Consider the following 26,964-nt stretch of genomic DNA (forward strand, 5'->3'; position numbering starts at 1 on the left):
TGGAGTAAAGGAGAATGAAGAACACCAAAGACACAAGGAAAGTAGTAGCCCAGGAGACAGAAAGGGCCACATAAACCAGAGACTTCATCAGCCTGAGACCAGAAGAACTAGATAGTACCCAGCTACCACCAATGACCGCCCTGACAGGGAACACAACAGAGTCCCGGATGGAGCAGAAGAAAGGTGGGGTGCAGAACTCAAATTCTAGGAAGAAGACCAGACTTAAGGGTCTGAGTGAGACTGGAGGTACCCCAGAAAGCATGGCCCCTGGATTCTCTATCATCCCAGAACTAAAACAATTTCCCTGGCCAACTCTTCAGACAGGGATTGGACCAGACTGTGGGACATAAAATGATACTCGTGAGGAGTGTGCCTCTTAGCTCAAGTAGATACAAGAGACTAAATGGGCAGCTTCTGTCCAGAGGTGAGATGAGGAGGCAGACAGCTGGTTGAATGAGCATGGGGAATCAGGTATGGAAAGGAGGAGTGTGTTGTCACAATATGGGGTGAGCAATTAGGGTCACGTAACAATGTATGTATAAATTTTTGTATGGGAAAAAAAAGATTTAGAGTCTCATAACATAAATTGAAGATATCCAGATTTCAATAGAAACGTACTTATCATACCAAGAACCAAGAAGATCTCAAGCTAAATGAAAAAGACAATCAATAGATAGTTATCCAGTACTGTTATAACAGAAATACCACAAGAGGATGGCTTTAACAAACAGAAATTTATTCTCTTACAGTTTAGGAGGCTAGAAGTCTGATTTTAGGGCACTGTCTCTAGGGGAAGACTTTTTTCTCTGTCAGCCCTGGGGGAAGGTGCTTGTGTCTTCAGCTTCTGTTTCCAGGCTCCTTGAAGCTCTCCCTGTGGCTTGGCATCAATCTTTCCCCATCTCTGCTTGCTTGTTAATCTCTTTTCATATTTCAAAAGAGATTGTCTTAAGAACACTCTTTACTAAACCTCTCATTAACATAACAGAGACAACACATTCCCAAAAGGGGTTATTACCACAGGCATAGAGGTTATAATTTACAACACATATTTTTTGGAAACACAATTCAATCCATAACGCATGCCAACACCAGTATTACAGAAATGTTAGAATTATCTGGAAATATTTACAAGCAGTCAGAATAAAAATATTTCAGTAAGAGAGTACTAACACTCTAGAAACAAATGAAAAATAGAAAGCTTCACCAAAGAAATAAAGTTATGGCAAACAAATAAAGACATAGAACATAAAAAAAGGACCAAATGAAATTTTAGAATGGAAAAATACAGCGACTAAATAAAAAAAATTCAATGGATGCACTCAGCAGCAGAATTGAGGCAACATAAGAAAGAACTGGTTAAATGGAAAGGAAAAGAATAGAAATTGCCCGATCTGAACAATAGAGAAAACAGAATGAAAAATAGAAGAAGAACAGAAACTCAGGGACCTGTGGAACTATAACAAAAAGTCTAACACTCATGTTATCTGAGTCTCAAAAAGAGACATGAAAGAAGATGAGGCTGAAAAAATACTCAAAGAAATAATGGCTGAAAATGTCCTAAATTTGGAAATTGACATCAACCTATAGATTGAAGAACCTGAGAGAACGTTGAACAGAATAAGGTCAAAGAAATCCATGTCAAGGTGCATCATAATTAAACTTCTGAAAAGTACAAAGAAAAAATCTTGAAAGTAGCCAGAGAAAAATAACACCTTATGTACAGGGGAAAAACAACTAAAATGATAGAAGATTTCCCAGCAGAAACCATGGAGACCATAACAAAGTGGCGTAATATTTTCTAAGTGCCGAAAGAAAAGAAGTCAATCCAGTATTTCATACCTAGCAGTAATATCTGCTTTATCTGCTTCCTGAGGATCAAAAGTGATAAAATGTGTAAAAGCAATTTGAAAACTGATGTAGTATAAAATGTGAGGCATTATTATCATAACTGTTATTATTATGTTTTCTCCTTACCATGAGATCATCTGCCCCAAGAAAGAATTATGTACCAAAGGATAGTCAACCTGGTGGGAAAAAAAAGTCTCTTAACCAACTGGCTAGACTCTCAGAGGACACAGAAAATGCCATGGGGACCCCAGTCATTGGGCTATTCTCTCAAGTAGAATGAAAATAAAAACATAAACTCCCATTTTTTGCTGAAATTCCAAATTTTTTTTAAGGGCTTTCTAAATGAACGAAGTTTTGCACAAGAGCCATGTGGAAGAATTGGAGAGAAACCAAGAAGAAATCTGTGTTGAAAGTCCAACCAGGACAGCTGACAAAAATCGCCAAACAAAAAAATCACCAAAGAGCATGCATACACACCATAAAAAGTAAAAATTATATCCATTGTCCACAGCAGTGAGACTGGGATTGAGAGTGAAATGAAAAGCCGCAAAAGCACTCACTCCCTTGACATAAGTCATCTCAGAAAATAATCCTGTAGGTGAGTCGAATTTGCAGGAAGACATCTATAATAACACAATAATAGGAAGAGGAGCAAGATTTATGAACAGATTAAAAAACTCAACAGAAGCATGCTGCCATAGAGCCAATGGCAACCGGGAACAGCAATTTCAGTATGATTTTTAAAACAAACAACTTACTGAGACTGGAGGCTATCACATCTATGAAGGTCACAAAGCAGAAACAGAACCAGGGAAGAAATAATAAGACAATAGGGAGAGATAAAATGTGAACAGGCACAACTCAGGAAAAAAGTAAAAGCAAAACAAAACCATGACAGAAATAAAGATCAAATTGCAAGAAGCACAATGGTGAAAAGAAGCACTATGAAAAAATACAATAAAGGACACTAACGCAATATTTGAAGAGATAATTAGCTGAATTTTTTCAGAAATGATGAGACATTCATCCACAGATTCAAAAACATTAAATTGACTCAAAAAATAAAAAGAATAAAAGAAAGAAACTACATCTCAACAAATCATATAGAAGTGGCTGAAAAAAACAAAGAGATCATCTTAAAATCAAACATAGAAAAATGCAGACTTGAAAAGAATAACAAATAGATTGCAGCTGACTTCTCAAAAACAAGAAAGAGCCAGAAGATAGTAGAATGTTATCTTCAATACAATGAAATATAATAAATAGCAATCGAGAATTATATTGCAGGGGAAAATGTCACTCAAGAAGAGGCCAAACTGAAGATATTATTGGATAAATAAAATAGAGTTTCCAACAGGAGACCTCCATTTAAAGTAAATGTAAAGGATGTACTTCTGGCAAAAAGAAAATGAACCCAATTGGAAAACATGAGATGGAAAGAAGGAAGAAAAGGGGGAAGGAGGCATGAATGAATGAAAGAATGAAAGTCAAAGAAACTGATAACTATATGGATCAATTTAAAAGAATGATGACATATTTTAAATAACATAAATGTCATGTGTTTGCACTCAATGGATGCAGAAGAGCATTTGATTAAAATCCAACGTTCACTCATGAGTATAAAAACAAACTCTTAGAGTCTCAGAGTATCACAAGTGGTTAACATGCTCAGCTACTAACCAAAATGTTGGAGGTTCAAGTCCACGCAGAGGCACTTCGAAAGAAAGGGCTGGTGATCTACTTCCATAAAATTAGCCATTGAAAACCCTATGGAGCACAGTTCTACTTTGACAAACATGAGGTTGCCTTGAGTCAGAACAGACTCCACAGAAACTGGTTAACCAGCAATAGAGGAACTTCATTAATATAATAAAATGCATTTACAAAAAACATACAGCAATCATTATTCTTAATGATAAAATATTGAAAGCTTTTCCTTGGAAATCAGGAATGACATGAGGGTTCCTGCTATTTCCATATCAATTCAACATTGTACTGAAGGTTCTGGAGTCCCCGGGTGGTACAAATGGTTAATGCGCACAGCTGCTAACTGAAAGGTTGGAGGTTCAAGTTCACCCAGAGGCACCTCAGAAGTAAGGACTGGCGATCCACATTCAAAATATCAGCCATCAAAAACCCTATGCAGTATACTTTTACTCTGACACATGAGTTGGAATAGACTCCAAAGAAATGGTTACTTGAGGTTCTAGCCACACCAGAAATGCAAGAAAAATAAAAGTTATAAACATTGAAAGGAAGACACAAGACAATCACTATTTGCAATAAATTAATTGTTACACAAAAATTTCCAAAGTATTTATAGGTAAATTATTAGAATTATAAAAGTTTAACAAGGCTTCTAGATACAAGGTTTACACACAAAAATCCAGAGTTATAAATTTAAAGTTTATTTTTTTAAAAATACACTAAAAATAGCATTAAAATAAAAATTATGTAGGGATAAATCTAACAAAAGACAAAACTTGTATGGGGAAAAAATTAAAACTTCATTGAGAAGCCTAAAGGAAATCTAAATCAACTGAGGCATATACCATGTTTATTGATTAAAGGAATCAATATTATAAAAATATCAATTAAGCCCACATTGATTTATATATTCAATACAATTTCGATCAAAATCCCAACAGAAGTATTTTTTGGAAACCAGGACAAACTGGCTTTAAAATTTATACAGAAGTACAATAGCCAAGAATATGTATTACCAGATATCAAGATTTTTTTAAACCTACATTTAGACACTGTGTTATTGGTGTAGGGATAGATAAATAGAACAATGGAATGGAATGGAATAGATAATCCAGAAAGAGACCTAGACCAAAAAAAGCACTTGAATTTTAACAAGGATGTCACTACAGATCATTAGGAAAAGGAAGGTCTTTTCAATAAACGTGCTGAGAAAAAACGATTTTCCATACAAAAAACACAAAACAATTAAATTAGACTCATACCTCACAGCATATCCAAAAATGAATTTTAAGTTTATTATGCACTTACATATGAAAGGAAAAGTATAAAGGTTTTCGAAGATAACACAGAAGAATATGTTATGAGTGGCAGAACTATTTACTATCATATAATGAACAAAGGACTCATATCCAGAATATATAAATTTTTTAAAACTCCAACAATAAACTAAGAGTAGAAAATCCAATATAAAAATGTGCAAGAGGCTTGAACTTATGCTTTACAAAAGGCCAGTAAACATAAAATAAAAAAAAATCACTGAGTTTTATTAGCAATAAGAAAAATGCAAATTGAAACCACAATGAGATAAGAGCAGATTACAATATCATTTAAAGTCTGATAATTCCAACTATGGTGAGAATGTGGAACAATAAAATCTTTTATGAAATGCTGAGAATGTGTAGACTAGTATAGTTACACTGAAAAATAGTTGGGTGGTTTGTAGAAGAGTTGAATATATACATACTATATGACCCAGCAATTCCACTTCTAGATATATGCCCTAGAGAAAATCACACATATTTGCACCTGAATACATGTACAAGAATGTTCTAAGAACGTTGATTAGAGTCATACACTGGAAAAAAAAATAAGTCCATCGACAGTTGTTGTTGTTAGGTGCTGTGACAGAGTAGAACTGCCCCACAGAGTCTTCCTGGCTGTAACCTCTATAGGAGCAGATTGTCAGGTCTTTCTCCCAGAGCCACTGGGTAGGTTGGAACTGCCAACCTTTCAGTTAGCAGCTGAGTGCTTAAGTGATGTGCCACCAAAGTTCCTCCCATCAAGAGTAGAAGAGATAAATGTGATATATTCACATAAGTAAATACTATACTGTAATGACTAAGAGCAACTATAGCTATATTTCACAATATAAATTTTAAAAACACAATATTGAAGAAAAAAAAGCACAACACAATACATATAGAATGATTGTATCTATATAAAGTCAAAAGTAGACATAACTACCGTATTCAGGGATGAATATACGGGTGGTAAAACTGTTTTTTAAAAATAGCAAATGTCGGTAGCTGTGTCCCCAGCGCCCCATCTTCAGCATGTTACGAAGCCTTGGAGTGGAAATTTCTATTAAGGCTCTGTGTGGACAACTTCTTCCATTGTTTAAAGGGGATTCTGTACTCTAAGCTTTTAACCTCATTCCTTGCATAGTAAAAAGGGTTTGGGGTTTTTTTGTTTTGTTCTTGAGAGGGATTCTTGTTTGTTTCTTTTTGTTACTGTTTATTTTGGCCTTTCCCCTCCTTGTCTTTTCATGTAGACCAGATATTTGAAAGGGGAGACGATGGCTTAAAGTGTAATGTGCAACTTGTTTATACATTATTTTTTGGGAACTTTTACCTTGGATGGGAAATTGAGTCATGCATTCTCCAGGCCCGGTAGTGGCACTCATCTTTTGCCCTTTCACCCAGGTTCAGTACCTATTGTTTCTCCTTTCAAATATGTGATTGTACTAGCTCTTTCCATATGAAAGAATTCTCCTTATTTAAATTTAAAAAAGTTAAAAAAAAAATAGCAAATGTCTTAGTTATCTAGTGTTGCTGTAACAGAAATACCACAAGTGGATGGCTATAACAAAGAGAAATTTATTTTCTCACAGTCAAGTAGGTTTACAAGTCCAAATTCAGGGCATTAGCTCCAGCGGAAGGCTTTCTCTCTGTGTCAGCTCTGGAGGAAGGTCCTTGTCATCAATCTTCCCCTGGTCAAGAAGCTTCTCAGCGCAGGGACTCTGGGCCCAAAGGACACACTCTGCTCCTGGCACTGCTTTCTTGGTGGTATGAGGTACCCCCTCTCTGCTCGATTCCCTTTCATCTCTTGTAAAATAAAGGGTGATGCGGGCCACACCCCAGGGAAACTCCCTTTACATTGGATCAGGGATGTGACTTTAGTAAGGGTGTTACAATCCTACCCTAATCCTCTTTAATATAAAATTATAATCACTAAATGGAGGACAACCACACAATACTGGGAATCATGGCCTAACCAAGTTGACACGTTTTGGGGGGATAAAATTCAATCCATGACAGCAAATAACTGATTATCATAAAATCAGGATGGGATTACCTCCTGCGGAGTAAGGAAGGGACACTAGGAGCCTTCTTGGGCACTGGAAATGTTCTATTTCCAGTGGTGGTTCTATGCATGCCTACTTTTTAAGTATTTATCAAGCTGTATAATTATGATTTATGTCTCTTCTGCATGTGTATTATGTTTCACAATTAAAATATTTAAAATAATATTTATAAAAATAGCCTCTGCCTAATACTGTAGATAGTAAATATATGAAGATATGTACTGTATATTAATTTAGTACATACATCAAGTATGCATCTCAGTAGCTGACATGTAGTAAGTATTCCATAAATGGTGGCTACTATCCTTAAGAAACAAGAAAAATAATCCATAGGAAGGAAAATTTATATGAGGATTAATAAGGATTATTATGGTATCAGAATTTATAAAAAACAAAAACTGGTGGTACTTGGGAAAGGTAGCTACAGAACTAGTCTTTCTCTTCACCCTAACAGGCCCATAACAGGCTTCAGTATATAAAGATTTCCCTTCTCCCTTCTCATCCTCCCTCAAATAAATGAGAAACAAGTTTCGAGAGTGTAGAAACCACAGCATCTTCTTGAACTACTACCCATGCTGTCACTGTGTTATGAATAAAAACTTTTCCCATTTCCAAAACTCTCAACTATCTATTGAAAAATGTCTGAAATTTCTTTAATAGACAGATTCCAAGGCAGAGCCAACATGGCACTCTAGACAGATGCATCTGCTGCCCCTCTGCAGCAAAGACCCGAAAAACTAAGTAAAACAGATACAAACATCAATCCTGAAACTGTAAGCATCAAACGAAAGGATAAAGAACTAGATCCAACACCAAATGGAAGAAAAAACTGAAGGAAAACAGAGAGCTAGGAGAGGTATGGAGTGGAGTCCCCCGCCAACTAACACAGCACAGCATCCCCATCTTGGAGCACAGCCAGCAATGACCCTGGACAGGGAGTACAGGAAGGCAACTCCATAGAGCTGCAGCAAGAGACAGAGCACCCAGTAACCACAGAAACACACTTTCCCATCCCTCACCCTTCTGCCCTGTATGCCACCCCCACCCCTTCCTGATCGGCCACAACGTGCTGCTCGCCTAGAGAGCTACTGGCCTGCTGCCAGCCAAAGGTCCACCCCACTCTCACCTGCCAGTTCCTGCCACACTATTTCTTTCCCATTTTCTCCTTTTCTTTCTCCCCCCACCTAGCCCCATATGCTGCCCCTACTCCTTCCCGATGGGCCATAACGTGCTGCCTTGGCTAGAGAAACACTAGCACACTGTCACCCCGGGTCTTCCCTGACTGCCCTGCGGGCTCCTGCTGCTGAATTTTTTTTTTAACTTTCTTCCTTTTCTTTCTCTGTACTGCCTAGCCTCCTACTCAACCACCACCCTTCCAGCCAGGCCGTGCCACACTGCCTTGGTTAGAAAGACACTGGCCCACTACCACTCTGGGTCCACCCTGCCCACAATTATTTTTCTTTTTTCTTTTTCCCCTTTCTTTTCTTTATCCCTCCCACCTAGCCCCCTACAAGACCTTTACTCCTTCCCACTGAGCCTCATTGCATTGGTACAGGTAGAGAACTACTGGCCCACCATCACCATAGGTCCCACCCACTCCCACCCGCCAGCTCTATGCCATTTTTTCCCTTCTTCTCTTTCTTTCTCCTTCCCACCTAGCCCCGTACACCCTGTCTACACTGAAATATTACAAAGCATTCTCTCTGATCACAACACCATAAAAGTAGAAATCAATAACAGGAAGAGCAAGAAAAAAAAATCACATATATGGAAACTAAATAACACCTTGCTTAAACACCACTGGGTAGTGGAAGAAATCAAAGTAGGAATAAAAAAATCCCAGAATGAAAACACATCACACCAAAACCTTTGGGACACAGCAAATGGAATGCTCAGAGGTCAATTTATAGCAATAACCTTACAAATCAAAAAAGAAGAATGTGCCAAAATGAAAAGCTTGGCCCTACAACTTGAACAAATAGAAAGAGAACAACAAAAAAGCCCACAGCCATAAGAAAAAAGGAAATAAAAAAGATTAGAGCAGAAATAAATGAAGTATAAAATGGAAAAACAATAGAAAGAATCAACAAGACTAAAAGTTGATTCTTTGAAAAGATCAACAAAATTGACAAGCTATTGGACAAACTGACAAAAGGAAAACAGGAGAGGAAATAAATAACCCAAATAAGAAATGAGATGGGGACATTAAAACAGACCCAATTGAAATAAAAATGATCATAATAAAATACTATGAAAAATTGTACTCCAACAAATTTGAGAACCTAGAAAAAATCAACAAGTTTCTAGAAACACACTACCTACCTACCTACTAACATAAGCTGAGATAGCAAATCTGAACAGACCCATAAAAAGAGAAGAGATCAAAGAGGTAATATTAAAAAAAAAAAAAAAAAAAAAGCCCTGGCCCAGAGAGCTTCACTGGAGAATTTTACCAAACATTCAGAGAAGAGCTCACACCAGTACTACTCAAACTATTTCAGAACATAGAAAAGGAAGGAATACTCCTAAATTCATTCTATGAAGCCAGCATAACCCTGATACCAAAACCAGGCAAAGACACCACAAAAAAAGAAAATTACAGACCACTATATCTCATGAAAATAGATGTAAAAATTTTCAACAAAATTCTAGCCAATAGAATTCAGCATCATATCTAAAAAATAATACAGCACGAAGAAGTGGGATTCATACCAGATATTCAAGGATGCTTCAACATTAGAAAATCAATCCACATAATCCACCACATAAATAGAACAAAAGAAAAGAATCACATGATCATTTCCATTGACACAGAAAAGGCACTTGCTGAAGTCCAACACCACTCATGATAAAAATTCTCAATAAAATAGGAATAGAAGGGAAATTTGCAAAATAGTAAAGGGCATCTAAACAAAGCCAACAGCCAACATCATTCTCAACACAGAGAGGCTGAAAGCATTCCCCCTGAGAACAGGAAAAAGACAAGGATGTCCTTTATTATCACTCCTATTTAACACTGTGTTGGAAGTCCTAGCTACAGCAATAAGGCAAGAAAAAGAAATAAAGGGTACCATATTGGAAAGGAAGAAATAAAACTATACCTATTTACAGATGATATGATCCTATACATAGAGAACCCCAAAGATTCCACCAGAAAACTATACAAGATTGACATACAAAAATCAGTTGGATTCCTATACACCAACAAAGAGAACTTCAAAAAGGAAATCAGGAAAACAATACCATTTCTAGTAGCCCCTAAAAAGGTAAAATACTTAGGAATAAATCTAACCAGGGATGTAAAAGACCTATACAAAAAAAACCTACAAAACACTATTGCAAGAAGTCAAAAGAGACCTACATAAATGGAAAAACACACCATACTTATGGAAAGGAAGACTCAACATTGTGAAAACGTCAATCCCACCCAAAGCAATCTACGGATATAACGTAATCTCAGTCTAAATACCAACAACATTCTTTAACAAGACGGAAAAACTAATCACCAACTTTATATGGGAAGGAAAGAGATACCAGATAAGCAAAGCATTATTGAAGATAAAGAACAAAATAGGAGGCCACACACTACCTGATCTCAGAACCTGTAATATAGCCACAGTAGTCAAAACAGCCTAGTACCTTTACAACAACAGAAACATAGACCAATGGAACTGAATTGAAAACCCAAAGGTAAATCCATCCACCTATGGTCAGCTGATCTTCGACAAAGGACTAAAGTCTATTAAATGGGGAAAAGACAGTCTTTTCAAAAAATAGTGCTGGCAAACTGGATGTCTATATGTAAAACAAAATCCAACAGGACCCATACTTCACACCATACACCAAAACTGACTCAAAATGGATAAAGGCCTAAAGATCACAGAAGAAAAAATAGAGATGCTAGGGGCCTTAATATATGACATAAATACAATAAAAACCATAACTAACAATGCACAAACACCAGAAAGATAAACTAGATAACTGGGAGCTCCTAAAAATTAAACAGTTATGCTTATCAAAGAACTTCACCAAAAGAGTAAAAGAGAACCTACAGACTGGGAAAACATTTTTGGCTATGACATATCCTACAAGGATCTAATCTCTAAAATCTATAGAATACTTCAACACCTCAACAACAATAGGATGAATAATCAAATTAAAAAATAAGCAAAGATATGAACAGACACTTCACCACAGAAGACATTCAGGAGGCTAACAGACACATGAGGAAATGCTCGCAATCATTAGTCAATAGAGAAATGCAAATCAAAACTACAATGAGATACCATCTCACCCCGACATTACTGGCACTAATCGGAAAAAAAAAAAAAAAAACCCACAAAATAACAAAGGTTGAAGAGGTTGCCAGGAGACTGGAACTCTTGTGCACTCCTGATGGAATGTAAAATGGTAAAACCACTATGGAAAACAATATGGTGCCTCCTTAAAAAGTTAGAAATAGAAATACCACATGATCCAGCAATCCCACTCCTAGGGATATATCCTAGAGAAATAACAGCTGTCACATGAATAGATATATGCACACCCATGTTTGCTGCAGTATTATTCACAATAGCAAAAGGATGGAAACAACCTAAGTGCCCATCAACAGATGAATGGATAAACAATTATGGTACATACACAAAATAGAGTACTACCCAATAATAAAGAACAATGATGAATCCGTGAAACATCTTATAACATGGATGAATCTGGAGGGCATTATGCTGAATAAAATAAGTCAATCACAAAAGGACAAATATTGCATGAGAGTACTATTATAAAATGCCAAGAAAAGGTTTACACACAGAAAAAAACAATCTTTGATGGTTGTGAAGGAGAGGAGAGGTGGAGAGGAGAAATCACTAACTAGACAGTAGACAAGTTAACGTAGGTGAAGGGAAAGACAATACAAAATATAGGGGAAGACGGTACAACTTGACCAAGGCAAAGTCATAGAAGCTTCCTAGACACATCCAAACACCCTGAAGGACTGAGTCATTGAGACTGAGGCTGGGGACCATAGTCTCAGGGGACATCTAGGTCAATTGGCATTACATACTTTATAAAGAAAATGTTCTACACCCTGCTTTGGTGAGTAGCATCTGGGGCCTTAAAAGCTTGTGAGTGGCCATCTAAGATACATCTATTGGTCCCATTACATCTGGAGCAAAGGAGAATGAAGAAAACCAAAGACACAAGGAAAATATTAATCCAAAGGACTAAAGGACCACATAGACTACAGCCCCCACCAACCAGAGCCCACAAGTACTAGATGGTGCCCAGCTACCACCACCGACTGCTCTGACAGGGATCACGATAAAAGGTCCTGGACAGAGCTGGAGAAAAATGTAGAACAAGATTCAAATTCACAAAAAAAAAAAAAAAAGACCAACTTATGGGTCTAACAGACAGGAGGAACCCCTGAGACTATGGCCCCCAGACACCTTGCTAACTCAGAACTGAATTCACTCTCGAAGTCCACCTTTCAGCCAAAGATTAGACTGGCCTATAAAACAAACAATAACACAAGTCAGAAATGTGCTTTTTTAGTTCAATCAAGTATGCAAGACCAAATGGGTTAACACCTGCTCAAAAGCAAACACGAGAAGGCAGGAAGGGACAGGAAAACTGGACGAATGGAAACAGGGAACCCAGGGTAGAAAGGGAAAGGGGGAGAGTACTGACATATTGCAAGGATTGAAACCAATGTCACAAAACAATTTGTGCATATATTTTTTAATGAGGAAGTAATTTGTGCTGTAACTTTCACCTAAAACACAATAAGATTAAGAAAAAAAAAAAAGAAGGAATAGACAGATTCTATTTCCCCAATTAAAGGTAAGTTAAAATACAAGGTAATAATTGCTTGAAATCCATGTCAACTATATCAAAAAATATAATGATCTTCTCTTTTTTAAAATAAAGCTTTAGCTATTAATATTTAAAAAAGTAATTTTATATCCATAATAAAATTATCACCCTCATTATAAAACAAAACTTAACTGATAAAAACTAAAAGTTTCTCTTCCCAACATCCTCATTTCCAGTTACCAGAGGTAAAATCCTATAAAAGCCTTGTTATGTATTCTTCCAGATATGTTTTATAAACTTTCAATATATTTTCTAAAACAGAAAAAGATCAGATTTTTTATTAGACAGCCTTGTTTTAACTGATGTATGAGAAAAAGAAGTGTGCACAGCAATTTCAGAAGGAAGTCAAAGCTGAAGAAATTCAAACGTATTGTAATCTTTTTTCACACTAAGCCTCTATTTTATTGCACAGACAAATTAAAGTTATACACATACATATTTTAGATGCTATATATTTTTACACTTGAAGCTTAAAATGATCATGGGACTCAACTTCTTAGGGTCATCTGCCTGATTAGGGATACTTACACAGTAAAGAAAGCAAATAAATTATACATATTAATTTTTACCTTCCACATTCAAATGTGTTTTCTCACATATCAATTTTTCATGAAACACTTCTTTTGGATTCTTTTTTTCTTTAATAAGCTGAGACCATCTTTGAAAGAAAACTGGAAGAGAGAATAAAGACCATTCACTTTCCTGGTAGTAGAACGACTCTGCTCCTGATTGTTACTTTCTTGCATTCTGTGTAGTAACAAAATCTACAAAGGCCCAATGACTTGAGTAGAGGGATCCTGGCTGTGGAAAAAAATTCCCATCACTCCACCATCAACATAATCCCAATCCTACTGATTTTAAAACCATAGATTCCTCCAGGAATAGCTGAATGATCCATAGAAAGAGCACATGACAGTTTTGTTAGAATGGATCTTATTATATTTCAATACTAAGTGTATGACACAGGCAAGAGCTAAGCCTGGTGATGGGAGGGAGATGAAGCAGAGGGAAAAGACTCAAACATATACCTATTTGAGGTTGTACACAACATGAGTCTTTGAGGGAAACAATTCATCTAATTCTGAGGAATTCTGAGTTAGCTTGGAGAGTGGGGAATCAGAAAAGGACACATCAGCATTGATCAGAAGAACATTATCCTCTTCCACTTGTTTCCTTTCCTCTCTCCATTCCAACAGGCTCTTACTCCTCAGCATACCAAGTCTCTCCAATTAAAAACTAAATTACCTTCCCCTCTAGACACTGACTTTTCTCTCTTCCATCCCTCCTTACCCTCCATTTGCTCCTTGACCCACCACATTCTGACTTTTGCTTCCACCATTCCACTAAAATTACCCTTGCAACGAGTTGTCCGCTATCCCTTAGAGAATGGATCCAAAGACCACTTACTAGTCTTCTTTCTACTTGACTTCCGTGAATACTGGATCCCAGTTCTCTTCCCTCTTATCTCTTTGGGCACTACTTTCTTCTGTCTTTGCTTAATCTCTCTTGCTGCTGTTTCTTACACTCTTTTAGAAGCTCCTCTTCCTCCATTCACCTCTTTTAAAATGTGGTATTCCCGAGTTCCATCCTTATGCCTCTTCTCATACTAAATCCTCTCCCTGATTGATATCATGTATTCCTATAGCTTTAACTACTACCTATATGTAAATGGCTTCCAAAGTTCAGACCCCTCTCCTCAAATTCAGATAAATATGTCTCCCACTAGACATGTCCATTTCAGCTTCCCACAGTCATATAAAACTCAACATGCCCTAAATTTAAATCACTGTCTTCCAACCCAAACCTGATACTCATCCTATACTGTCTACCTCTTTGAATAACTTCATGATTTCTGTGTACCAAGGCAGAAACTTAGAGTTATACTTTACTTCTCTGAATCCCTTGTTGTCCAAATCTAAATATTCAACAAGCCTCTACCTCCTTGATTCCACCTCCCCACCATCATCCTTTTCTTCACTAAGATCCTCTTCTTTTTCTTCACTATTACTAGCCTTAGGTCAAGCTCTCACTATTTCTCAGTTGGATTAACGAGATATCCTTGTAATTGTTCTCTGTGCCTCCAATTTTATCCATATATTCATTTTCTTCTACCAAAAGCATATTTCTATAATTCAAGTTTGATTATATCACTTTCCTGCTTAAAATTCTTCACTGGCTCTACATGACTGTGACACATTGCAAAAATTGCCACAGTTCTCTATCCTTCCTGAGGCCACATCACTTTGCAATGTGACTTCATGCCTTGTCCCATTAAGAAGTGGGGTGTATTTCTTCACTTCTTGGATGTGGGCTGGCCTTATGACTTCCTTTGGCCAACAGAATGTAGAAAAAGTAACAATGTGCCAGTTTCAAGCCTAGGCTTTAAGAGGCTTTGTGTACTTCTACTTTCATTCTTGGGAGCCTGAAAGTTGCTATGTGAAGAAGCCCAGGCTAGCCTGGTGAATAATTGTGCTGTTGTTCCAGCCAACATCAAGCCAACCCTCAGAAGCTGAATTGCCTAAGTGACTGGCCCATGAATGTATATGCATGAGTGAGATCAGCTGGGACAGAACAGCCTCCCACCTGAGCCCAGCCCTAACTGCCAACCCACATATTCATGAATGAAATAAAGTGTTGTTGTTTTAGTCCACTAAGATTTAGATTGGAATATTAAGCACCAAAAGATAAATGATATAATAACCTTCAGGAAACAAATCTAGACTCCTTGGAATGGTGCACAACACTTTTCGTGCTCTGAGCCCTGCTTATTTCTCCTATCTACAACTTCATCTCTCACGGTTCTTCACTTAGCGCCATATGTTCCTTCCATACATATTTAAAAAACAAACAAACAAACATGTTGCTGTTGAGTCAATTCCGACTATAGCAACCCTATACGACAGAGCAGAACTACCCCATAGGGTTTTCAAGGAGCACCTGGTGGATTCAAACTGCCTACCTTTTGGTTAGCAGCCGTAGCTCTTGACCACTACACCACCAGGGTTCCCATCCATACCTGTTTATATACCTAAAATTTTACTATGCTCTTTCACATCTCTGTGTACACACAGCTCCTTTCATAACATATTCTTCATTTCCTTCTTAATTAAGCCCAGATGTCAACTCCTTCAGGAAGCCTAGCCCAGCCTCCTGTACTTACTTCCAGTAAACACTTACCATATAACATTATAACCACTGGGTCATCTGACTACATCTACCACCATTCTCTGCAGTTCTTGAGGCCCAGGGCTGTGGCTCTCGCTGGCCTCTCTGGCTGGCACAGTGACTGACATACAGTAGCTGCCCATCACTGCGTATTGAATGGCCAAATGAATGAATAAAATCTATCCAAATATATACTGGCTTTATATGTTTTTAAAAATTTAATAAACTCTTATAGCCAAAGATATGCATAAATTTACCATTTGCTAAATTGGCTTTTAGAACTCACATAGTCTTGAGTAGAACAAAAATAAACAGGCTGAAATGCAATGGGGAACTCTCCCTGGTATGTTTCCTCTTGTCCATCTACTCATCCCAAAATATAAGTTTTTGTGCACTCAAATAGGGTTGGCCTTAAAAGTGCTTAAAGAAATAAAGATTCATTCTCACAGTCTATGGGCAGTGTCTAATTTGGAGCCCTGGTGGTACAGTGGTTTTTTAGCTATGTCTAATGTAGTGATAGTACTCAAAGAATTTCCTCTGCAACACACACACACATGCCCACACATACGCTTTTCAATTTCTTTAATGCACTGCACTCCATTATTTTTAAGGAGAATAACTAAATACAAATAAAGAGCAAAATTCCCAATAAAACAAAACCAAACCCACTGCCATTGAGTCAATTCCGACTCATAACGACCCTAGACGACAGAGTAGAACTGCCCAGTGCGGGTTTCCATGGCTATAATCTTTACAGAAGCAGATTGTCTCATCTTTTTTCCAAGGAGCAGCTGGTGGATTCACATCACCGACCTTTCAGTTAGCAGCAGAGTGCTTTAATCATTGCACCACTAGCGCTTCTTAAAATTCCCAGTAAACTTCCACTAATTATGTCTCCCCCAAAGAAAACTTCTCCATAGTTTTGGATAAACCTACTGTTAAATGTCACTATCTAACAGACACCCTCTGTTCTTGTAAGGCAGACATTCCTTACTGATTCAGATGGCATACTTACTGATAAAAGCAATAAAGAATGAGATTGCCAATAGCAGCAGAAGTATCAGCAATGAGGCAAGAAGCTGCTTGGGAAAACGAGAGTTACTTTGGTGATGGCTGGTCTTCTCTTTGGGAGCTGAAAGAGAAACCAAATTAGATTCATCAGTAATAAATTCTGTCCTTGCTTCCTCTTCTTCCTCCTCTTCCTTTTCTTGGATGACTTACAATTACTAACTATATACCATTTGAAACAATAATAAGAGTAGAAAAAGGAACGTGGAGGAAATAAAAATGTTCATTGTAGAAACTTTAGAAAATACATAAAAGCCCAAATTCCTATCATTGAGAGAAAACTATTGCTAACATTTTGCTATCCTTCCAGCAATTTTTAAAGTATATGTACATATGTGTACCTTTTCCCACATGATTGACACACCACAAATACTGATTTCTAGTCCACTATTTTCCTTTACACTACACCAAGAACATTTTTACCAACATATTTTCTTTCTTAACACTATTATGATCACATGATATTTTGTTATATATTTAAATAACTCTCTAAACCGTTTCCATCTTTAACAACCTTAAATAATGCTGTTGTTGTTAGTTGCTGTTGAATCTATTCCAACCCCTGACAAGCCCATGTTTGCAGATTAGAACTGCTCCATAAGATTTTCAAGGCTGTGACCTTTCAGAAAAAGATCGCCAGGCCTATCTTCCAAGGTGCCACTGAGTGGGTTCAAACTGGCAACCTTTTGGCTAGTAGTCAATTGCTTAACCATTTACACCACCCTGGGACTCTGAGTAAAGCTATAGCAGATAAACCTTTCTAATAATTCCTGGTAATTTCCTTAGGATAAGGTCAGTTCATTTTAGTCCCCACTTCATAATTAAGAATTACTTTCTGGAAGCTATATTGTCAAGTGGGGGGAGACCCCAGTATTGTATAATGTGATCTCATATTTAGAAATACATATATATACATTTATGTATACTTATATCTGAAAGGATATACACTAAAATGTATATTATGCTTATTTCTGGATGGTAAGATTAAGTAAAATTTAAATTTTTGTGTACCTCTAGTTGATAGTTTTTTCTATAATGAACATTATTACTTGTATAATAAAGAATGGATAGGCAGAAGAACAAATCTGTCTTGGAAGAAGTGGAGCCAGAATGCTCACTGGAAGCAAGGATGGCAAAACTTCATCTCACATCTTTCGGACATGTTATCAAGAGGGACCAGTCCCTAGAGAAGAATGTCATGCTTGGTAAAGTAAAGGGTCAGCAAAAAAAAGGAAGACCCTCAACAAGATTGGTTGACACAGTAGCTGCAACAATGGGCTCAAACATAGCAATGATTGTGAGGATGGTGCAACTGGGAAGTTTTTTGTTCTGTGGTACATAGGGTCATTATGAGTTGGAACCAACTCCATGGCACCTAACAATAACAACAACTTAACAAAGAAATGATATAAAGTTTTGAAAGAGGAAAAAAGACATTCCCTTCATGCTTGTTCATATCTTCAGAGAAATGTTTTCAAAAAGCCTGAGCAATCCTAACTCTCTCCTATAACTCCTTGTAGTCCGCATGCATTTTTTTCTTTTAATCTCTTTTGCTGTATATCTAAGATACCATATTTGCCACCCAAATTATCTTTTATCAACTCCCAAGCCTAATTAACTAAGTCTGTCTTGGAGATACAATATGCAATGGATTTTCTGATTTCAAAGAAAATTTTCTCTGCAGATTTAAGGCACTTGCTTTCTTTGTTAGACTTTCTAGTCTTTCATCTACTATGTTCTTTTGTTCCACTTCAGGCCAGAACTAAAAAATACTCCCTTAACACTCTTCACCCAAAGTGTACTAATACATCAATAATCCATGTGTCTGGTCCAAACATGGTTCATGAGCTGGACCCAATCACTGGACTCCAGCCCCCTGAGCACAACTTCTAGGAATTATTAGTGCTTTCGTTAGCATGGGACTGTAGTTGATTTCTGACACCTTAGTTTTCTCATAGTCACCAGAGTTAAGGCTAAAGACAAGGTCATCATCTTTTCTTCCCTGTCATTTAACTGTACAATCTCTAATGCCTATCTATAGGAAACTCAGTCTTACAGGAATCCTCAGTGTTTCCAGTCATGGCCACTCACAGAACCAGCAACTAACATCACTGTCTTAGTTATCTGGTGCTGCTATAACAGAAATATCACAAGTGGAAAATTATTATCTCACAGTCCAGGAGGCTACAAGTCCAAATTCAAAGTGACAGCTCTAGGTGAAGGTTTCCTCTGTTGGCTCTGGGGAAAGCTCCTTGTCGTCAATCTTCCCCTGGTCTAGGAGCATCTCAGCGCAGAGACCCTAGGTCCAAAGAATGCGCTCTGTTCCTGGCTGTGCTTTCTTGGTGGTATGAGGTCCCCCGTCTCTCCACTTGGGTCTTTTATATCTCAAAAGAGATTGATTAAAGATACAACCTAATCTTGTAGATTGAGTCCTGCCTCATTAACACAACTGCTTCTAATCCTGACTCATTAACTTCATAGATGTAGGATTTACAACACATAGGAAAATCACATCACATGACAAATGGTGGACAATCACACAATACTGGGAATTATGGCATAGCCAAATTGACATACATTTTGAGGGGGGCACAATTCAATCCATAACAATCACCTATATCTTGTTTATAATATCTTTTCTTTGTTCTTCATCCCGTCACCAACTCTGACCACCAGAAAATGTTTCTTAGCTGCAGGAGGCTCTGAGTTGGCACCTGAGGCGTTGGAGTTATTCTTGAAACTCACTTAAGCATAAGTGATCTCTGAAGCCATATTGAGAAGAGGTCTTTTGCTTTCTTCAGAAATTTGTTTCATCCCTTCCTTAAAATATCTTAAAAATGAGAAGAAACATGGTGCTAAATAGTGATATTTCCTATCACTCAACTATAGGAGAGCAGAGGTCCCAAATGGGCAAGTACCCCTGAGAAGTATCCCATGAAAACTAAAAACCTCAATATGAGGCCATTCAGTTTACAGACAGAGGCCCAACCCCCAGGAGCAGCACAGTGACAACCACAGCCTTTACACATACCCTAGCAAACGTAATAAGCTGGAACTCAAAGTGTGGGGAAAGAAATAGGAAGGAAAAAAAAAAAGGAGAACCAAGTGGTTAGAAATCTTTTCTGAGAACTATGTTTTCTGAAATCACCAGGAAGAATGAAATTTAAATAATTATGTTTGCATGTGGGTGCATATGGGTTCAAATAGCCCACTGGTTGCACAATGGTTAAGCTCTCTGCTGCTAATCCAAAGGTTGGCAGGTTGAACCCACCCAGCTGTTTTGTGGGACAAAAGACCTCGTCTGCTCCTGTAAAAAGTGCAGCCTAGAAAACCCTAAAAAACAGTCATATAGGGTCATTATAGGGTCGCTATGAGTCGAAATCAACTCAATGGCATACAACAACAACATCAAGTAAGAGTAAGAAAATTCACCACCATCAATATCTCCCAATATATTTCCCCAAGTCTGTCTCTTGCAGTCTGGAGTCATACCCCAGGGCAGCCGGGACTTCACCAAGAAGATCAATGATAGCAGCTGACTTTCCAAGTCCAGCAGAAGAGTTTGGATAGTGGACAAGGTTACAGGGGAAACTGGACATTCAAACTACTCCATCATGGGCCACAGTGGATATGAGCACTCCAAGTTGAAACTCCCTCATGATCTCCTTCCAATGTGAGTTACAAGCACACCTATTTAACCTCACAAGACTTTTTTTTGTGTGTGTGCCTTTTTTTTTGTTTGTTTGTTTGTTTGTTTGGAACAACCACAAACTTAGAAAAGTTACAAGTACAAAACTTCTTTTCCTGAGCCACTCGAGAATAAGTTGCTGATCTGATACCCCATCACCTCCAAATACTTTAGTGTGTATTTCCTACGTTCAAGGAGCTTCTCCTGAGTAACCAAAATATAATCATCAAAACCAAGAAATTAACACTGATACATTAAACCAGTTGCTGTCAAGTTGATTCCAATTCACGGAGATCACATGTATGTCAGAGTAGAACTGTGCTCCATAGGGTTTTCAATGGCCTATTTTTGGGAAGTACATTACCAGGCTTTTCTTCTAGGGCACCCCTTGATGGGTTCGAACTGCCAACCTTTCAGTTAGTAGTTGAGCATGCCTCATTGATACATTACCCATTGCCATCAAGTCGATTCCAACTCATCGTGACTATATAGGACACAGCAGAACTGCCCCATAGGGTTTCCAGTGCTGTAATCTTTCCGGAAGGAGACTGAAACATCTTTGTCGCATGGATTGGCTGGTGGGTTTGAACTGCTTACCTGTCGGTGGCAGCCAAGTGCTTAAACATTGCACTACCAGTGCTCCTCTACTGATACGTTACTATCATCTAATCCTCAGATCCCATTCCAGTTTTGCAAGTTGTCTCAATAATGTGTCTCATTAGTCTTCTTCAGTCTGCAACTATTCCTCAGTCTTCCCTGGACTTTCACGACTGACGCTTGTGAAGATTACAGTCCAATTATTTTGTAGAATTTACTCAATTTGGTTTTGTCTGGTGTTCCTCATGTGCAGGTATACCCTAAAAATGATGTTATATTCTTATCATTACATCCTCTCAGATAGTATACAATCAACTTATCCCTTTATTGATGACGTTCACTTTGATCAGCTAATTAAGCTGATATCTGCCAAACTTCTCCACTATAAAGTTATTCTTTTCCCCTTTTGTAATCAAAAAGTATTTTGTGGGACTGGTTTTTAAAACTATGTATATATATCTCACTCCTCATCGAACTTTCAGTTCATTATTTTTTAATAAAGTATGGGCTCTGACAGCACAGTGGTTAAGTGTTCAGCTGCTAACCAAAAGGTCTGCAGTTTGAGTCCACCAGCTGCACCTTGGAAACCCTACGGGGCAGTTCAACTCTGTACTATAGGGTCGCTATGAGTCGGAATCAACTCGAGGACAACGAGTTTGGTTTTGAGTTTATGGGATCATTGTTTTCTATTTTACTGAATGGGATATAATCTGGTACTGTCATTTATTTTGATGCTCTAATTGTCTGATATCTGGCCAATAGGAACCTGAAAAATATGCATTGTTATTCCTCATTTGGCCAAAGTCCCATATCTAGTAAAAATAGATTTTTTACTTTAACCCAGGCTTGCTGACTCCAAAACCCAACTTTATATTATAAAAGGTTAATTTTCAAGGGTACTGGATAATTGTCTTTTAGGTATGTTACTAAAAAAGGTGTTTTTTGAAAAATTGTCATTAAGATCTCTTTCAAAGGAAGAGGCTCCAGATAAGTAAAGCATTACTGAAGAAGAACAAAGTGGGAGGCCTCACACTACCTGATTTTAGAATCTATTATACCACCACGGTAGTTAAAACAGCCTGGTACTGGTATCACAACAGACACATAGACCAATGGAACTTAACTGAGAATCCAGATGTAAATTTATCCACTTAGGAGCAGCTGATATTTGACAAAGGCCCAAAGTCCATTAAATGGAGAAAAGACAGTCTCTTTAACAAATGGTGCTGGCATAACTGGATATCCATCTGCAAAAAATTGAAACAAGACCCATACCTCACTCCATGTACAAAAACTAACTCAAAATGGATCAACATAAATATAAAATAAAAATCCAAAATGACAACAATCATAGAAGAAAAACTAGGGACAAATCTAGGAGCCCTAATATATGGCATAAACAGAATATGAACCATAAGTAACAATGCACAAACACCAGAAGAGAAACTAGATAACTGGGAGCTCCTAAAAAATCAAACACTTATGCTTATCAAAAGACTTCACCAGAGAGGCAGGGTCAAGATGGTGAAGTAGTCATATTCTTCCGGTGGCCCCTTTTACAACAAAGACCTGAAAAAACAACTAAATCAATTACATATGACAATCTAGGAGCTCTGAACATCAAAGGCAAAGTTGAAGAATTGGACTAAGTAGCAGGGGGAGGGAGAGACGGTTCAGAAGCAGCGAGAAGTTGCCAGACCTCACCCGGCAAAAGCCTGAGCCCTTCAGCCCGGATCAGCTCATGGTGCATGGTAAGGCAGGTGAGCAGCGGTGCCCGGGAAACGTTTTCCACACCGGGAGAGATCCAGTGGCAGAGAGTCTACTGGGCCATCCAAAACCAGTGAGAAGCAGCACTCGCTCGGCAAAAGATAAGTACTCGGGTCTGGCCTACCACACAGATCAAAACACACCCCTTTGGGAAAACCTCTCTCCCATTTACCTCCCCGCTCCCTACTCCGCACTAGGTCTGGGACCAGCTTCAGCAATTGCTGAGTCCCCTAGGCCGGAAGTACGACCCATCACACTCCCTGAGCCATTTTCCCAGCCTTGGAGACTGAACAAATTAACAAACGGGAAAAAATAAACTACCGGCTCCCCTAAGCCAGGAACTCAGGGTAGGCACAACTCCTTTGCCTAGGCACAGGCATAAGGGGTCCACAGACTTTGAGTGCCTTTCCCCTTGCATAGACTTGTGTGGGCACATTTCAACAGCGTACGACCTCATTACCACAGTACAATAGGGTATATACCAGAAGTCTAACTTCAACTGTTTCAGCTGCGAAGTGGCAGGTTGCGGACATTTGACACTGCTCTGCCTGTTATGTAGGGTCTTCACCTATCCGCATCAGGGGCCTGAGGACTGGTGGCTCTACCCACACCACCTAGCCACCTGTGACAGAGGGCCAAGAATAAGTGGTGCCCCCCAGTCCTTACAGCCAACAGCACTGGGCATGCATAGTCCAGCTGCAAAACTCATCCACTTAAGTGCCCCAGGGAACAGGGACGCATTTTCCTCCCAGACACTTTGGGGCAGCCGTTGGCCGCCCCCTGCCTTGCTCAGCATGTGATCCCCTGCTGCAGCCAGATGACTGTGCCTGCACCAATCACTCATGCCTGTCTAGGACTGTAGGTGAGAGCCTGAACCACACACTTGGTGGCCAACTACCTGGACACCTGAGCTGAATCCATACAGGAGGAGTGAGTAGACTCCTGGACTCACATACTTAGTGGCAATTCTGGCCACCTGGTGGTAGGATTTTGGAGCTTCAGGGGCACCAGTGATTGGACTAGATCACATGAGCAGCCTATTTGGGCATATCAAAACAAAACAAGAAGCTAGGACACAGTAAGCAAGCATAAAATAAATAAATACATAATGTATTGATCGCTCAGAGACAACAGTCAGTAACAAATCACATAAAGAGGCAGACCACAATGGCTTCAGCAAGCTCCCAATATAAAGAAAGAATCAAGGAATTTTCTGGAGGAAGTGAATTTCTTGGAATTACTGGAGGCAGAATACAAAAGATTAATATACAGAACTCTTCAAGAGATCAGGAAGGAGATCAGGCAAAATGCGTACCAAGCAACAGAGGAACTTAAGAACATTAGAGAACAGCATAATGACAAATTTAACAGGCTGCAAGAATCCATAGAGAGACAGCAATCAGAAATCCAGAAGATTAACAATAAAATTTCAGAATGAGACAACTCAATAGAAAGTCACAAGAGCAGAATTGACTTAGTGGAAGTCAGAATTAGTGATACTGAGGACAACGCACTTACTATCAACTTACTTGAGGAAAAATCAGATAAAATGATTTTTAAAAAATGAAGAAACCCTAAGAATTATGTGGGATTCTATCAAGAGGAAAAACCTATGAGTGATTGGAGTACCAGAAAAGGGGGGAATAACAGGAAATACAAAGAGAATTGAGGATTTGTTGGCAGAAAACTTCCCTGATATTGTGAAAGATGAGAAGATATCTATCCAAGATGCTCACTGAACCCCACATAAGGTAGAACCCAAAAGAAAGTCACCAAGACATATTATAATTAAACTTGCCAAAACCAAAGATAAAGAGAGAATTTTAAGAGCAGCTAGGGATAAACGAAAAATAATCTACAAAGGAAACTCAGTAAGAATAAGCTTGGACTACTCAGCAGAAACCATGCAGGGAAGAAGGCAATGGGATGACATACATAAAGCCTTGGAGGAAAAAAAATGCCAGCCAAGAACTATATATCCAGCAAAACTCTCTCTCAAATATGATGGCAAAATTAGGACATTTCCAGATAAACAGAAGTTTAGGGAATTTGCAAAAAACAAACAAAAATTACAAGAAATACTAAAAGGAGTCCTCCAATTAGAAAATCAATAACATCAGATAACAACACAAGACTAGAACAAAGGACAGAGCAACCAGATATCAACCCAGATAGGGAAGTCACAAAAATAAATCAAAGCTAAAACACCAAAAATAGGGAAACATAGATGTCAATATGTAAAAAACGACAACATTAAAACGAAAAAGAGGGACTAAAAAATGTAGACATAGACTTTTCATATGGAGGGGAAGTCAAGGTGATATAAAGAAATAAAAGACTGGTTTAAACTAAGAAAAATAGGGGTAAATATTAAGGCAACCACAAAGGAAACTAACAATCCTACAAGTCAAAATAAAAAACAACAAAAATATAAAGACTCAGCAAACACAAAATCAACAATAATGAAAAAGATGAAAAGAAAATACATAAAGAAAAACAACTCAGCACAGAAAATTAGGTGGAACAAAGAAACTGTGAACAACAAAAAAAGATATCAAAATGATAGCACTAAACTCATACCTATCAATAATTATGCTGAATGTAAATGGACTAAATGAGCCAATAAAGAGACAGAGAGTGGCAGAATGGATAAAATAACACCATCCGTCTATATGCTGCCTACAAGAGACACACCTTAGACTTAAAGAAACAAACAAACTAAAACTCAGAGGATGGGGAAAATCAAGCAAACAACACTCAAAAAAGAGCTGGAGTGGCAATATTAATCTCTGACAAAATAGACTTTAAAATAAATAAAATCCACCACAAAGGATAAGGAAGGACACTATATAATGATTAAAGAGTCATACACCAGGAGGGCATAACTGTAGTAAATATTTACGCACCCACAGACAGGGCTCCAAAATACATGAAACAAACTCTTTAACAGCATTGAAAAGAGAGATAGACAGCTCCACAATAATAGTAGGAGACTTCAACACACCACTTTCGGTGAAGGACAGAATGTCCAGAAAGAAGCTTAATAAAGACGCGGAAGATCTAAACGCTACAATCAAACAACTTGATCTCTTGGACGTATGCCGAACACTCCACCCAACATAAAAACCAAATGGGACTAATGAGGTACAGCAGTCCAGGGACAAGGGCCAGAAGGCAGAAGGGGCAAGGAAGCTGGTGATAGGGAATCGAAGTTTGAGTAAGGATAGTGTTGATGTATTGTGAGGTTGTTAACCATTGTCATAGGGCAACATGTGTACTAACTGTTAAATGAGAAACTATCTTGGTCTGTAAGCCTTCATCTAATGTGAGAATAGCAGCACAATTGGAAGAGCGTAGTCAATGTCAATGAACTGTAGGCATGTAGAAATTTTTGAAATGGTCTATCTTTGGCTATGTATATTTTCACCAAAAAAAAGGTCGAGAAGGGAGAGGGTTGACATGTTGTGGGGTTGTTAGCCAATGTCATAAAACAATACTACTGTGTACTACTGTTTCATGAGAAAGTACTTGTTCCATAAGCCTTCACCTGAAGTACAATAAAAAATAAAAATAAAAAATAAAAAATGCCAGTGGAATTTGTATCAGGATTGCATTGTATCTGTAAATCGCTTTGGGTAGAATTGACATTTTCACAATGTTGAGTCTACCAATCCATGAGCAAGGTATGTTTTTGCACTTTTGCAGGTCTCTTTTGGTTTCCTGCAGTAGTGTCTTGTAGTTTTCACTGTATAGGTCTTTTACGTCTCTGGTTAGATTTATTCTTAAGTATTTTATCTTCTTGGGGGATATTGTACATGGTAGTGATTTGGTGATTTCCTCCTCAAAGTTCTCTTTGCTGGTATAAAGGAATCCAACTGATTTTTGT

The 26,964-nt window shown here is 38.1% G+C and overlaps 1 protein-coding gene across 1 annotated transcript in view; it reads right to left on the minus strand.

Moving 5' to 3' along the window:
- LOC101346433 (C-type lectin domain family 4 member A-like) overlaps positions 1 to 23,330 on the minus strand; it is a 43,291-nt gene extending 19,961 nt beyond the window's left edge. Inside the window, exons 1-4 of the mRNA XM_023741478.1 lie at positions 23,266 to 23,330; positions 21,312 to 21,331; positions 16,974 to 17,090; positions 13,363 to 13,464 (exon numbers count right to left, since the gene is read on the minus strand). Coding sequence (XP_023597246.1) covers positions 13,363 to 13,464; positions 16,974 to 17,090; positions 21,312 to 21,331; positions 23,266 to 23,330 — 304 coding nt within the window. The remainder of the gene's footprint in view (positions 1 to 13,362; positions 13,465 to 16,973; positions 17,091 to 21,311; positions 21,332 to 23,265) is intronic.
- Between the last annotated feature and the right edge of the window lie 3,634 nt (positions 23,331 to 26,964).

This window comes from Trichechus manatus, unplaced genomic scaffold, assembly GCF_000243295.1.
Source record: "Trichechus manatus latirostris isolate Lorelei unplaced genomic scaffold, TriManLat1.0 scaffold00182, whole genome shotgun sequence".
In the NCBI taxonomy this organism is placed as follows: domain Eukaryota; kingdom Metazoa; phylum Chordata; class Mammalia; order Sirenia; family Trichechidae; genus Trichechus; species Trichechus manatus.